Source organism: Megalobrama amblycephala, linkage group LG5, assembly GCF_018812025.1.
Source record: "Megalobrama amblycephala isolate DHTTF-2021 linkage group LG5, ASM1881202v1, whole genome shotgun sequence".
Classification (NCBI taxonomy): Eukaryota; Metazoa; Chordata; class Actinopteri; order Cypriniformes; family Xenocyprididae; genus Megalobrama; species Megalobrama amblycephala.
Genome location: NC_063048.1, coordinates 20,819,083 through 20,831,887, shown reverse-complemented (window position 1 = coordinate 20,831,887; position 12,805 = coordinate 20,819,083). Strand labels below are relative to the sequence as shown.

At 38.1% G+C, this 12,805-nt stretch overlaps 1 protein-coding gene across 1 annotated transcript in view; it reads right to left on the bottom strand.

The window, feature by feature from the left end:
• Positions 1–3,538: 3,538 nt before the first annotated feature.
• The window catches only part of birc6 (baculoviral IAP repeat containing 6), a 114,880-nt gene continuing 105,613 nt past the window's right edge, over positions 3,539–12,805 (bottom strand). Inside the window, 4 exon segments of the mRNA XM_048191151.1 lie at positions 3,539–4,518; positions 4,597–4,731; positions 11,264–11,452; positions 12,074–12,151. Of these exon segments, the coding sequence (XP_048047108.1) occupies positions 4,339–4,518; positions 4,597–4,731; positions 11,264–11,452; positions 12,074–12,151 (582 nt within the window). The 3' untranslated portion in view covers positions 3,539–4,338.

The following is a 12,805-nucleotide window of genomic DNA, read 5'->3' as shown; positions in this document are numbered from 1 at the left end:
TGATTGTTTTGATGTGGTTTTGCTAAAACCGTTTATGACCTTCACCTGGTAAAATAACACAGTTTAATGCATTTACATGTCCTTACACATAGTTTTTTTTTTTTTTTTTTTTTAACAATACTTGGTTGTAAGATAACATACATGTAAATGCACTCATTGGCTTGTGACAGTGTACATTATTATAGTCTAATCATGTCAATTAAGTTAATTTATGAAATTATTAAAAGAGAGAGAGAGATGGAAGGATGATGCCAAGCTAAAATGAGAAAGAATTAAAATAAAATGGAAAGTTGAATCACTTTTCTTTTACCTGTGATTCTGAGCGGCTACATGAATCCATCTTCAAAAACAGCTAACAATGACACACGAATAAACACACGTGATCAGGCCGTTATATTACCCGTGAACATGCGCACTAAACACAGAAACAGGACACTGAGCTAGTTTAAAAGATGGATACTAGCCTTGAGAACAACAGCTCTGTTTTATTTACAATTTGACAATCAGATCTTAAATGCAGGAAAATGCTGAAAACGTGGTTGTGTGTCCTCATGATAAATCAGAAGAGAGAGGACAGATACAGCACCTCTGCTCACGTACGGCTCCCAGAAAAACATCATGACCTTGCAATTACAGCCAGCTGGGGAGAATCCATCAAATGGCTCGGAGCGTGTACACGTGTGCGAATACAAGCTCATGTCAAGCCATGACTGCTCAGCTCTCAGGATCACAATCACACTCTGGGTTTAAACACACTCGATCAATAATGGATGGGCTGCTACGCTCACACACCTTCATTCCTTCTTGTTTCTCAGTGGGATTCCTACATATCTGCCACTCTGAAGATGAGAAACGCTCAGAGACTGATCAATATCTCTTCTAAAATGCTGAGATTTAGACTAACAGAGTGCATCTCTGCATGCATCTGTTTTCTTGGTTTTTTTCTTACTAAGGCTCGAGAGAGATCCAAACTACATAGATTTTATGAAAAATTGAAGATGATTCCATTTCAGATGATCTCAAGACAAAAACGTGATGATGCCAGTCTGAACAATAAAAGTTTTTTCATTCAATTAGGGAAAGAACGTATGGATGAATTTCAGAACTAAATCAACAGATCTAAATTGCAATAGTTCGCACATGGCTCTTTCCTCAAACAGGGTACAAAATAGGGCCTGAAACCCAACAATTCAATTAGGTCTTAATAGTTTAAAGCCGGATTTGTGTGATTTTGTACTTTTCTAGCATTGAACATTATATAAACATCAAACATTGTCAAAATAATAGTACAAAAGTAGTTAAAAGTACAAAAAGTAAATTAAAAAGAAAACAATAGATGCAATTATAAAATTAATGGTAAATGCAAATTTAGACTAAATGAAATAGAAAGGGCCCAAATGATGTTACTTCATGTGTGTTCCAGTCTTCAGTGTCACATGATCCTTCAGAAATCATTCTAATATGCTGATTTGGTGCTCAAGAAAATTTTCAGTGTTGAAAACAGTTGTACTGCTTAGTATTTTGTGGACATCATGATACAATTTTTTTCAGATTTTTTTTTTTGATGAATAAAAAGTTCAAAAGAACAGCATTTATTTAAAATAGAATTCTTTTGTAACATTATGTCTTAAAGGATTAGTTCACTTTCAAATGAAAATTAGCCTAATTCAAAATGTCCATCGTCTGGAGTATTTCACGTAAATACAGTCGGTTATGGCTTTAGTGGACGTAAACCGGTGGGTGAAAAAAGGATACATCCATGGATCTGGTCTTAAAATGACAGTAGCCTAATTAAAGCGAAGCAATGCGTTGGTGTAAAAAAATATCCATATTTAACAAGTTATGATGTAAAATATCTAGTTTCCGCCAGACCGCCTTCCTTATTCAACGTACAAAGAAAGTGTAAAACTCTTGCAGTTCAAAAAGCTTGTGCTACATCCTACGCCTTCTAATTCCCCATTCAACTTACGGAAAAAGCGTAACTAACACGATGCCAGTTTACACTTTCTTCGTAGCTTGAATACGGAAGGCAGTCTGGTGGAAGCTAGATATTTTACTTCATAACTTTTTAAATATAGATTTTTTTCCCCGCTTCGCTTCAAAAGGCCTTTATTAACCCCTGGAGCCATGTGGAGTACGTTTATGATGGATGTGGATGGAGGCACTTTCTTCAGCTCATATCCGTGACCCCTGTTCACTGCCATTATAAAGCTTGGATGCGTCAGGATTTTCATCAATATATCTCTGTGTTCATCAGAAAGAAGAAAGTCATATACACCTAGGATGGCTGGAGGGCGAGTAAAGCTTGGGATCATTTTCATTTGAAAGTGAACTAATCCTTTAACTGTCACTTTTGATCAGTTTAATGTATCCTTGCTGGATAGAAGTATCACAGACATCACAGACGCCAAACCTTTGAACGGTAGTGTACATTAAAGGTCCCGTTTTTCGTGTTTTTTTGAAGCTTTGATTGGGTTTATAGTGTGCAATATAACATGTGTTCATGTTTTGCGTGTAAAAAAAAAACAGTATTTTTCACATAATTTACTTATCTGTATACCGCTGTTTCCACTGTCATAGAAACGGGCTGATGACTTCCTTGTTCTATGAAGTCCCTCCTTCAGAAATACGTAACGAGTTCTAATTGTGCCAGCGGTTCCTGTGTTGTGATTCGACAGCAGCTTAGCGAACCTTGCCCGGAAAGGTCACGCCTCTTACCATAACGTGGAGATGCACGCGCTCAGTGTTATTGTAAACATGTCTTTAATTTTACCCTATCAGTTTGAGCCGGAATCAGACCCGGTGATTGGACTGCGGGATGAAAATAACAGCGTTTCGACGACATGGCGACAAACACACTCTACAAACGCAACTCTTGTGTATTCCTGTGGGCGGAGGTTAGTCAAAAAACTGTTTTAGTGACGTCATTAAAGAAGGAAGTAGAGGGATGTAGTCCAAACTGGCCGTTCGATGTAGGCGACTTCTGTTAAATAAAATATCTCGCTTGGCATTGAACTTTGAGCTTTAAAATTTTACAGATTTTATTTATACTCTAACAACAACATTACACACTAACTAAAGTTTGAAACATGGGATCACGAAGAACGGGACCTTTAAGGAATGTTACCTCATTTGTAATTATGGAAAATCTTGGGGTTAACAGGGACAAGTGCAGATTTTTTTTGGTATTTAAAATTACTTAAAAAGAATTTCACTACAATACATTGAATATCAATTAAACAGATAAAGTTAAAATTATGAAATACTATGATTTTAACTGTTGGTTACAGTTAAGAAGGTCAAGGCCTCCATATTCATAAAATGTGCATGTGCACTGTATGCATACTGTTCAATTGATCTCATTGATCTCATACATTTTTTAGAAACTTTTACTCTTAGTGATTTAAAAACTGACTACTCGCCCAGCCTCCATCATAACCAAGAGAAAGTAAGAAAATAAAGTGAACTCTGCTTACACAAGCACACACACTCACCACAATCTGCAATCTACAGAATCACATTAATTAATATTTCCAAGCAAAGTAAAACAGGTTGCATTTATTAAACTTGCACTTAAAAGCAGAGAGAGGGCAAAAAATAAAACGTGCTATTGATCAGCCTGAACAAGAGCATCCAGTCATCAGAGTACTTCTGAACGTCCGTTTCAGGCTTTATTATTGAAGTGTACACAAGTCTGTAGAAACCAAAAGCACTGTCAGAGGGTCACCAGAGGATTGTGGGAACTCAAGAGTGGGTATGGGAGCGTATGTTAAGTTTTTCTTTTAAATAGTTTGCTTAAAGAATGACCAGTATATTCTCACTTACAAACTGTCCTTGCACTAACAGTCCAAAATAAAGAAAAAAAAAAAAAAATTAACAAAAACAAAAAAAAAAAGATAAATGAACATTTGGTAAACATTCTCCACTAAAGGCAGTTCCCTTATATATACTGTGATTTCATCTTTCATTTTGTTTACATAAACAAGTTTAATAACATATCAATCAGTGGTTATTTAACAATTTGGGAAAATAAAGAAAAAAGCACAAAAAAAAGTTTATACTCTTTTACAAGTAAATAAAAAGATCTTTTCTCATCTCCTTTGTTTTCTTCAGGGCGCAGCATAGATTTCAGCGGTTCGTCTTGTGTCGGTGGGTGTTAGCGGATTCATTTCCTCATATTTTGTTTTGTCTGTCCTCTCTTTTTATGCTATAACATAATTAGATTCTTACATACAAATATTGACAAAAAGATGGCTTAATCACCAAAGCCATCCAGTCTTTTTTCAATATCAATGGATAGTCAAAGGCGGTGGGAGGTGCTTCAGGGGGAGAGGAGGATCATAGCTGGCCGTCGCTACAGTGGGCGTCTGGGCTGTCCGTCTGCTTCTCTGCGTCCTGACCGGGCAGCTCTTTCACCATGAGCGAGGTGCTTTTCTCGGAAAACTCCTCCCCGTCCGGCTCCAGGCCTTCAGGACAGGGAAGTTTCAACAACTCCTCTCTGAGCTGAGCTGTGTGCCTCTGCATAAAACACATGGAATCAGTTCCCAAAACACAACAAATGCCACAAGTTACATTCGTATGACAAATGTGTAGTACCTTTAGTGCAGCTGCATGATGAGACATTGTTCGGCCGACTCTCTTATCGCTGCTGTACTGCTGAATATCACAGATCCAGCCCTCGCATTGGGCCATGATCTCCGCTCGCTTCAGATAGAAGTGCCGATGGATCACCTGCACGTATACACACATGGTTAGTGCACAAAAAAAACACCCAAAAAACACACACACACTATCAGTGTTCTCGGAAAAGGGAATTGTATATCAGTTCCTGTAGAGCCCATAAATCAAACGCAAACCTCATATCCAATTTTAGTAGCACTAGCAAACAATCTGCTGATCTTCGGATTGAGACTCCAGTGACCTATTCGATTCATAAAGAGCAGATGACAGATCGCACTGCACAGATAACCAGCAGTCATTGCCTGTCCGCGCATGTTAGTACGAACAAACTAAGTGACCTTTTCAGTAACAAAGACCATAGGCAGGAAAGAGAAGAACTCCGAGGTCACACAGACACACACTTCCTCATAGTACTCTGAATCTGACCGAAGGCCAGAGCTGACTCACTCGTTCATTCTGCATCTTCTCTCCATCTCACTTTGTTTTCTAAACATGTCATGCAGAGTGACTGTGTATTAAACAGCAGACATGAGGAGTTGTTAATATCAGTCACACCGCCCTGATTTAACACCATTCAGAGTCGTTTCCCCAGACGTCAGGACTGCTTCTTAGGTTGCTTAAAACAGCAACAAAATGCTTGAAATGCTTAAAAAAAAAAAAAAAAAAAAAAAAAAAGGTGTATGACCTGAAATGGATTCCCATTGTATCACATGTGTTATGATTATGGTTATTAGTACATTTTAAAATATTAAACAGAATTATGATCTAAACTAAATTTATGATCTTATCATTTTGTGTCATTTCAAGAACAAAGTCATAACATTGCAATATTAAATGCAACAAAATTGCAAGAATAAAGTTGTGGCATTAAGAGATTAAAATTTTAATGGTATAAAAAAAAATGAGAAAAAAAAATTCACACAAAAATGTTGTTTTGGGGAAGTCAGTGTTATGAGAGTAAATTTGTAATGTTTTGAGCAACATTCATAATGCTTTAAGAGCAAAATTGTAATTGTACAAAAACATTTTTTGGTGAAAGCCAGAATGCTACGACAACAAATTTGCAATGTTTTGAAAATGAATGTATAATGTTTCAAGAATAAAGTTGTAATGTTATGAGAATAAAGTCGTGGTTTGCAAAATAGTCAATGTTTTGAGAAATTTGCAAAGTTTTGAGAAAAACAATGTTGTAATGTTTTGAGAAATAAAGTTATAATGTTTTAAAAATATTTTTATGTGATTACTCTCAAAACATTAGGCCATTGAAAACTTCGAAATTAATTGAAATTAGTACTATATTACAAATGAGTACTAACAACTATACAATTAGCAAAATACCATCCTGTAATGTCTGAAACGGAAAATTCTGGAAACCTTAGGCTACATTCACACTGCGAGCCTTAACCCCCGGAATGCGATTTTTACCAGGATACCCCATGGAACGCGATTGTGCTATTTTTGGGCTGGTTTTGAGAAGCAATTTAGTGGATTTTGTGGTAAAAACATGGCAGCTCCATTTGTATTGTTCTTTTGCACATGCAGGTCAGTTCAGAACCATGATCTGTTCACACTGGAAATCTGATATTGGCCTCATTTAAAACAACAATGTGAACAGCTATACAAAAAAAAAAAAAAAAAATCATATTTGAGCAAAAATTGAGAATTAAGCATTAAATATCGCGTTAGTGTGGTCGCCTTGACCCACGGAGTCGCAAAACAACCTGTGGCAACAATGAAAAAGTAACCCAATTCTGTGGGAAAATCGAGGACTTGGCAACACACACACACACAGAGCACGCTGTCATAACCAAAGACGACATGAAATTAAGCGATTACGTGTTTATTTGTAGTGTGATCTGCCACGGAAGCCAGCGAAACAATGCGCAGGCAATATGAAAAATAAAGACGACGTGACAAAAGAAAGCATAGTTTTGGAACTTTTATGATACAAACCCTCATGTTTTGCTTGTATTATAGAGCCGTCTCTGTAATACTTATGAGTTCTGAGTGACACATCACTGCCCTTCTACTGACATCCTGTCCTGATATCATTGGGTACGTAAAATCTTTGAATAGACTCCCATGAGCTCAGAAGGGTGACGAATGTTGATCTTGAGTGACGTAAAAATTGCATGAATTCCAATATAACTGTTCACACTGCGGTCACATTACAAAACATCTGACCTGTATTGGATTTAGTACCACATATGGAAGTGGCACAAATCGGAATTGAAATGATCAGATTCCATGTGGTTTGTACTGTTCACACAGTCATGGGGAAAACAGATATAAGTCACATGTGGCCCAAAAAAAAAAAAAAAAAAATCTGATTTGGGCCACATTTACCTGCAGTGTGAACGTAACCTTAGATGCCACTTGTTTTTTTAACTGTAAATAAAAAGAATCCCAAACAAACAAAAAAGCTTATCCACAGCAACTGAACAAATGCTGAATACTCTTAAATCCACACCAAAAACTCTAGCGGGAAAACAGCCTTATAAACAGCTTCAGCAAAATCCACCTGTTGTCTTCACTAACACACACAATCTCTCCCAGGATTAAGACGTGCACTTTAACCTGCTTGTAAAAGCGAGACACTGTTGGGATCAAACTTCAGTGGGGAAAAGACCGAGCGCAGGCGAGAGGGATTCAGGAATGAGTGCATGTGATCGATGATCTTGCCACTGTTGCCATGGAAACCCCGGCGGCCACTGCACATCACTCGCTGGCTCTAAGCTCAACCTCACCGGCTCAGATCACCGGCCTTAAATCTCTCTCTTTTGCTGTCTCGCTTCATCCATCCTTCATAAATCTATCTTTCTCTCAAACACACAAAGGTCAACCACACAGACATGTGACTGTTTCAGCCTCTCCCATAATGCCACGTGTGTTTCATATTCATTCAGTTCCCAAAGGGAACATCTGTAATGATATTGGAAAGCAAGACAGGGAGAGAAATGAAAAAGTGTTAGAAACAGAAATGCCATTTAAAAGAAAATGAACGAGCGTAGTTACGGTGTAAGGTTGTTTTGCAGAAGCGAGTGTCTGTGTGTGTTTCCTCTCCCTCTTCTGACGTCAACAGCCCACCATTTATTACCCTGCGTGACTGGCTCTTTATGTGTGTGTGTGTGTGAGTGAGATACTGTAGCTACATGTTCTGCTGTTTATTGTGTATGAACCTGTGTGGATGTACTACAATTGTAAAAAAAATTTTGTGAAAAATTAGTTTCACAAAATTAACTTTCACTCAAAATGAGTGTGTGCTACATATTTGTGCTTGCAAATGTTCATTTTAAATACTTAAAACTTATTCAACACAAAGAATTTGTATTTTGGTATAATTGGTATTTATAAAATTTGTATTTTTTTTTTAAATAATTAACTATTTTACCCAAAACATGTTTGTGCTACATATTTGTGCCAGTAAACATTGATTTTAAATACTTAAAATTCATTCAACACAAAGAATTGGTATTTTGGTATAAAATTTATTAAATTGTTAATTTTAAAAAACAATTTTTACTTAAAGTCAATTCTGAGAATTATTTCTAAACACTTTATAAATGTTACAAATGTATTGATGATACACATTACAAAGACTGTGAATTGTGTAATGCTTACCAAGTCTCTGCTCAGGATTTTTTGGGCGGAGCTAAAACGGGGGTCTGATGACGCACTTGGACCCCGAGCATAGCCCCGCCCCTAACACTATATAACTGTCGATGACACACCGAGCGTGGCGCCGCCTCTAACGCTACAGCGGTTCTCTCGCTCAATCTCGAGTGTCATTACAGTTATATAGCCCTTTGCACATTTAGCTAGTAATGCCTTCGTCACACAAATGCATATTACATGGTTGTTATAATATACAATATGCTCGGTCTCCTTGTTTAAATTTCCCAAAACGATGATATGAAGGATTCTAATGTGATCGTTCTACACCGGATAATTTTACAAACTTTCATCAGACAGCTGGGATTCACAGATAATCCGCTGTTTTTGGTGAATGTTACTGAACCTACCTCGGCCCCCCTCCCGCCCCACCGATAACCGATGATATATGGGGCCGGACAGAGTCTCTCCCGTCCCGGCCTTCATCCTCCCGTCTCGCGGCACCGTCATTTGTCGACTCGACAACAGTCGGCAGTTCGTGCCCACCAATGAGTGTAAGCTGCCGAGTTTGCTTATGTTATAATTAGTAGGTAGTCCACAGTAACTCTGCTATAATGTGCAACCTTCTAACGTGATTCTTTTTATATGCATCAGTATGTTTGACTCAGACAAGTCAGTTGAGACTGCAGCTCTCGCGAGTGGGCGTGGTTTCAGCGCCGACAGCGGACACGCCCCCAGCGTTTGAGAGCAGAGAGCGCTGCCTATTTTTTAACTTATTTCATTTACTTGCAGATTTTTTTAATCATTCAAATTTGGCTGGGTGGTTAATAACACATTTTTCTGCAGTGTGACAAACTCAGAACACATACTTTAAAATGACTTTACAGGGACTTTAACATTTGCTTGTGCTACATATTTATGGCTGCAACATGCTAATGGAAAACGTTAGGTGCTCTGCTGAAAATGCCTTGCTGTGAGCACTTCGGCAGCGCAGCGTTTTTTTCCCCAGTTGAGACGGTTTGCTTGTTGTTAACGGAATATCCATGGAAGTGTTACTAGTATCTCATTTCACAGATAGTATGTTTCTGTACTGTTTCTATATATAAAATGTCGATACAATGTAAAGTATTTGGCTCTGGCTATTGTTTTAATTTATTTTGTTCCATTATTATACTTGTTGTTGTCATTTGTTGACACTGTACAAGCAGAATGTGGCAGTTGGTCGATGTTGTATTTGTCCCGTCCCTCCTCCACTGTGATTGGACAGCTGGGTACAAAGTGACAGTGATGAGCGCTGCGTTTTACCCAAAGTTGAACATTCTTCAACTCTTGGCGACCGGCAAAAAACAGCAAGTGCTTCAGCACTTACACTCCTGCCATTTTAAAAACACGGCGCTCCCATTGAAAACAACTGGAAAAATACGCTAGCAGCGAAAAAAAAAAAAAAAACGTTTTGATGGACACACGACCTAAATGTTAAATAGCTTAGGCTATTTAAGATTCTGCAAACCAACTTCCACCACCATGTAGACGACGTCACAGGTCTCTTACAGGAGCTGAAAGCAAATGTCTGAGGGGACGAGACAAATTCACTCTTCCCTTCATCCTAAAACTCCCATCTTTCAAACTGCCCTCAATACCTTATTAAGTCTACATACACACAGTCTACACATTTTATACATCCCCAGCTCCTTGCATGTTTGTTTATTAAACATTTGTCTAGTTTCATTAAATATTCAGTAACTAATATGAGATTTAAATCCATTTGACATAATTATGCATATTCCGTCTTGGCCAATACATAATTTATCAGTAAGTATGAGTCCTGTACTAGCTTCTGTGTTATGGCGGTCGATGCCCAGCCTGGCTCGGTTCTGCCCAAACGACAGCCCCACGGCCCTTTATCCCTCCGAACAATGCTCTGGTTGCCATGGCAACAGCCTGTTTAGTGTCCATTGTGGGATACAGAGGTAATGTACCAGCCTCATAACTGCCTGAGGTGGCGAAGCAGCTGCAAGGCATGACATCAAACTCACAAATACCAGCTGAAATACCCATACTAGACCTAAGATGACATGGACGGATGATTACTTGTGATGCCATGTAGTCCGATCTGGCTACTTCTAAATGAAAAGCTCCTGATGTTTCAAACACATGACAGTTTGAGAGAGTGAACATTCACATATACACACGCATGACCTATATTCCTAGAGTTCAATGCATGCTTTTGTTCTCATTATGGAGTGTACGTTTGGTAATTAGATGAGTGCACACTTTTGGGTTAGCATGATTCCTATCCTTTTTCACTCATTTATATTCTGATTCAGGCAGCTCATCCTCCTCCTCCTCCCTCTCTTTTCACTGAACATATGGATGATTGTTATCTGGTGGTGGGAGCCATATCAAGGACAAAAGGAAATCAAAAACAAAGAGGGGAGAAGATGAGGGGGTGGAGAGGAACATTATCTATCTAAAAGTGATAAAAAAAAAGCGCATGTAATATAGGACAACTGAAAATGTGCTGCCGACACAGGACAAAAATCACCTCAGGCGGTTTATATATGTATATAAATACAGAATATCATTCAAAAGTTTGGGGTTGTTGAGGATTCTTTCATAAACATCTTATGTCAAAGGCTATATTTATTTGACCGAAAATATAGTAAAAACAGTAATTGTGAAATATTACCATCTAAAAATCAGTTTTCTATTTAAATTTATTTTAAAATGTTATTTATTCCTGTAGCAAAGAACATCAATTTTTACTTTTATTTTTTACTTACAGACGGTACTGTAACGCATACATGTAACATTTGTTGTATATACTGTACGTTATATATGTATACATATATTGTATTATATAGATTTTTTTTTCTCAAAATATTGCATGTCTATATGTGAACGCATGAACCTCTGGCACCCTTACATGAGCTGATAAGCGTCTGTGTATTTGTGATGGATGACATCTAACCTCTTTAAAGCAGGGTGAAGGGTTGCGGATCTGTTCTAGCATGGCCCACTTAACGGTGGCCTGCCGGATGTTTCCATCGTACTCTCTGGAGCTCTGCGTTCCACTCGGTGTGCCCCGGGAACGCTCGTAACCCGGTTCGTTGAAGTATGGCTCCGCCACCAGTATCAGAGACTGGATTGATACCAGCACCTAAAACACACACACATTTATATACGTGTTAGAAATCAAAGGAGGAAAGACACACAGATCAAGTGGAAGAGGTGAAGAGCACACAGCTCTCTCTGACCAAAACACTACTGTCCCTGTTCCTGATTTCCATTTATTGATCGGCTGGATGCTAACAGTAGCACTAATCAATGGAGACATTTCTATGAACTGCTGGCAGCAGTACATGAGCACAAGTGAGAGGAGAGAGAGGAGCAGAGTCTGATCAGATCAATATTACAGGGGGAAACAGCTCCCCTGCCAATTATTTAGAGAGGTATGATGGAGGGAGGGAGGGGGGAGGGGTTGAAATGTGGGCAGATAATTACTGTAGGGAAACCAGGATGGTAATGTTGTAAATGCTTAATAGTCGATGTATAGGTGACGGTGATATGACTAAATGTTCTCCGAAAGTGATGAAATGAGAGGCGGCCTCTTCCGCCGTTCTACTGCTTGAAAGAGCCATCATCAATTGTGCAATCTGTATCGGAAGCGAAATCCTTCCTTACTAATGAGCATGAGCAGGATAGACAAGGACAGCTTTAAAAAAACAAAAACAAGGTTTATTTAAGAAAGAGAAACTACAAACAAATGGATTTGGCTCACCTGTAGAAAGCTAGAGGTCTGAGGGTTCCATTTCTCCTCGGGACGCCCATGCCAGGTGTTCAGGATACTTAAACACACCTGGTTTTTACCACAGGGATGACAGTGGGTAGGGATGAAGAGAGAAAAAAAAAGTTAAATTAAACAATGATTAAAAGTCAAAGGAGGAAGCTTATTAGTGATTGACTGATATATATATCAAACAGGCAAATGAATGAGTCAATATTTTTGAGTTTATTGCCATTGCCATTAAAATAAAATACATTTATATTTGTAAAAAATATAATAACAACATTATTTTTGTATTTCAATTTGTCCCTTTTTGACATTGTCATGAGCTGTGAAACAACAACAACAACAACAACAACAACAAAAAGGAGGTTCCATTGCAAAAACCTGCTTGGTTTTCTTTTGAATTAACATTTTCTAATCAGGCTCCTATGTTTAGGTTCGGTAATTTCACTTTAATGGCAATGATAAGGTTATTAGTCAGTAATTGAAATACCTTATTTTCAGAAATGACACTTTTCAATTCATTGGTATTTAACAAATCTGTCTTTTGCTGCAAAACCAGTTAAGTCCATGTGTGCTTTTTTTTTTTTTGCAAAAAACTACTCTCTGAACCATACAGTAAAATGTCAGTTTCTGTCAGTATTACAGCAGCGAAAGGAACACTGTTGTGTTTACTTGCTACTTGCAAAATCCTTTATCCTCTCTAATGATGGACAAAACATG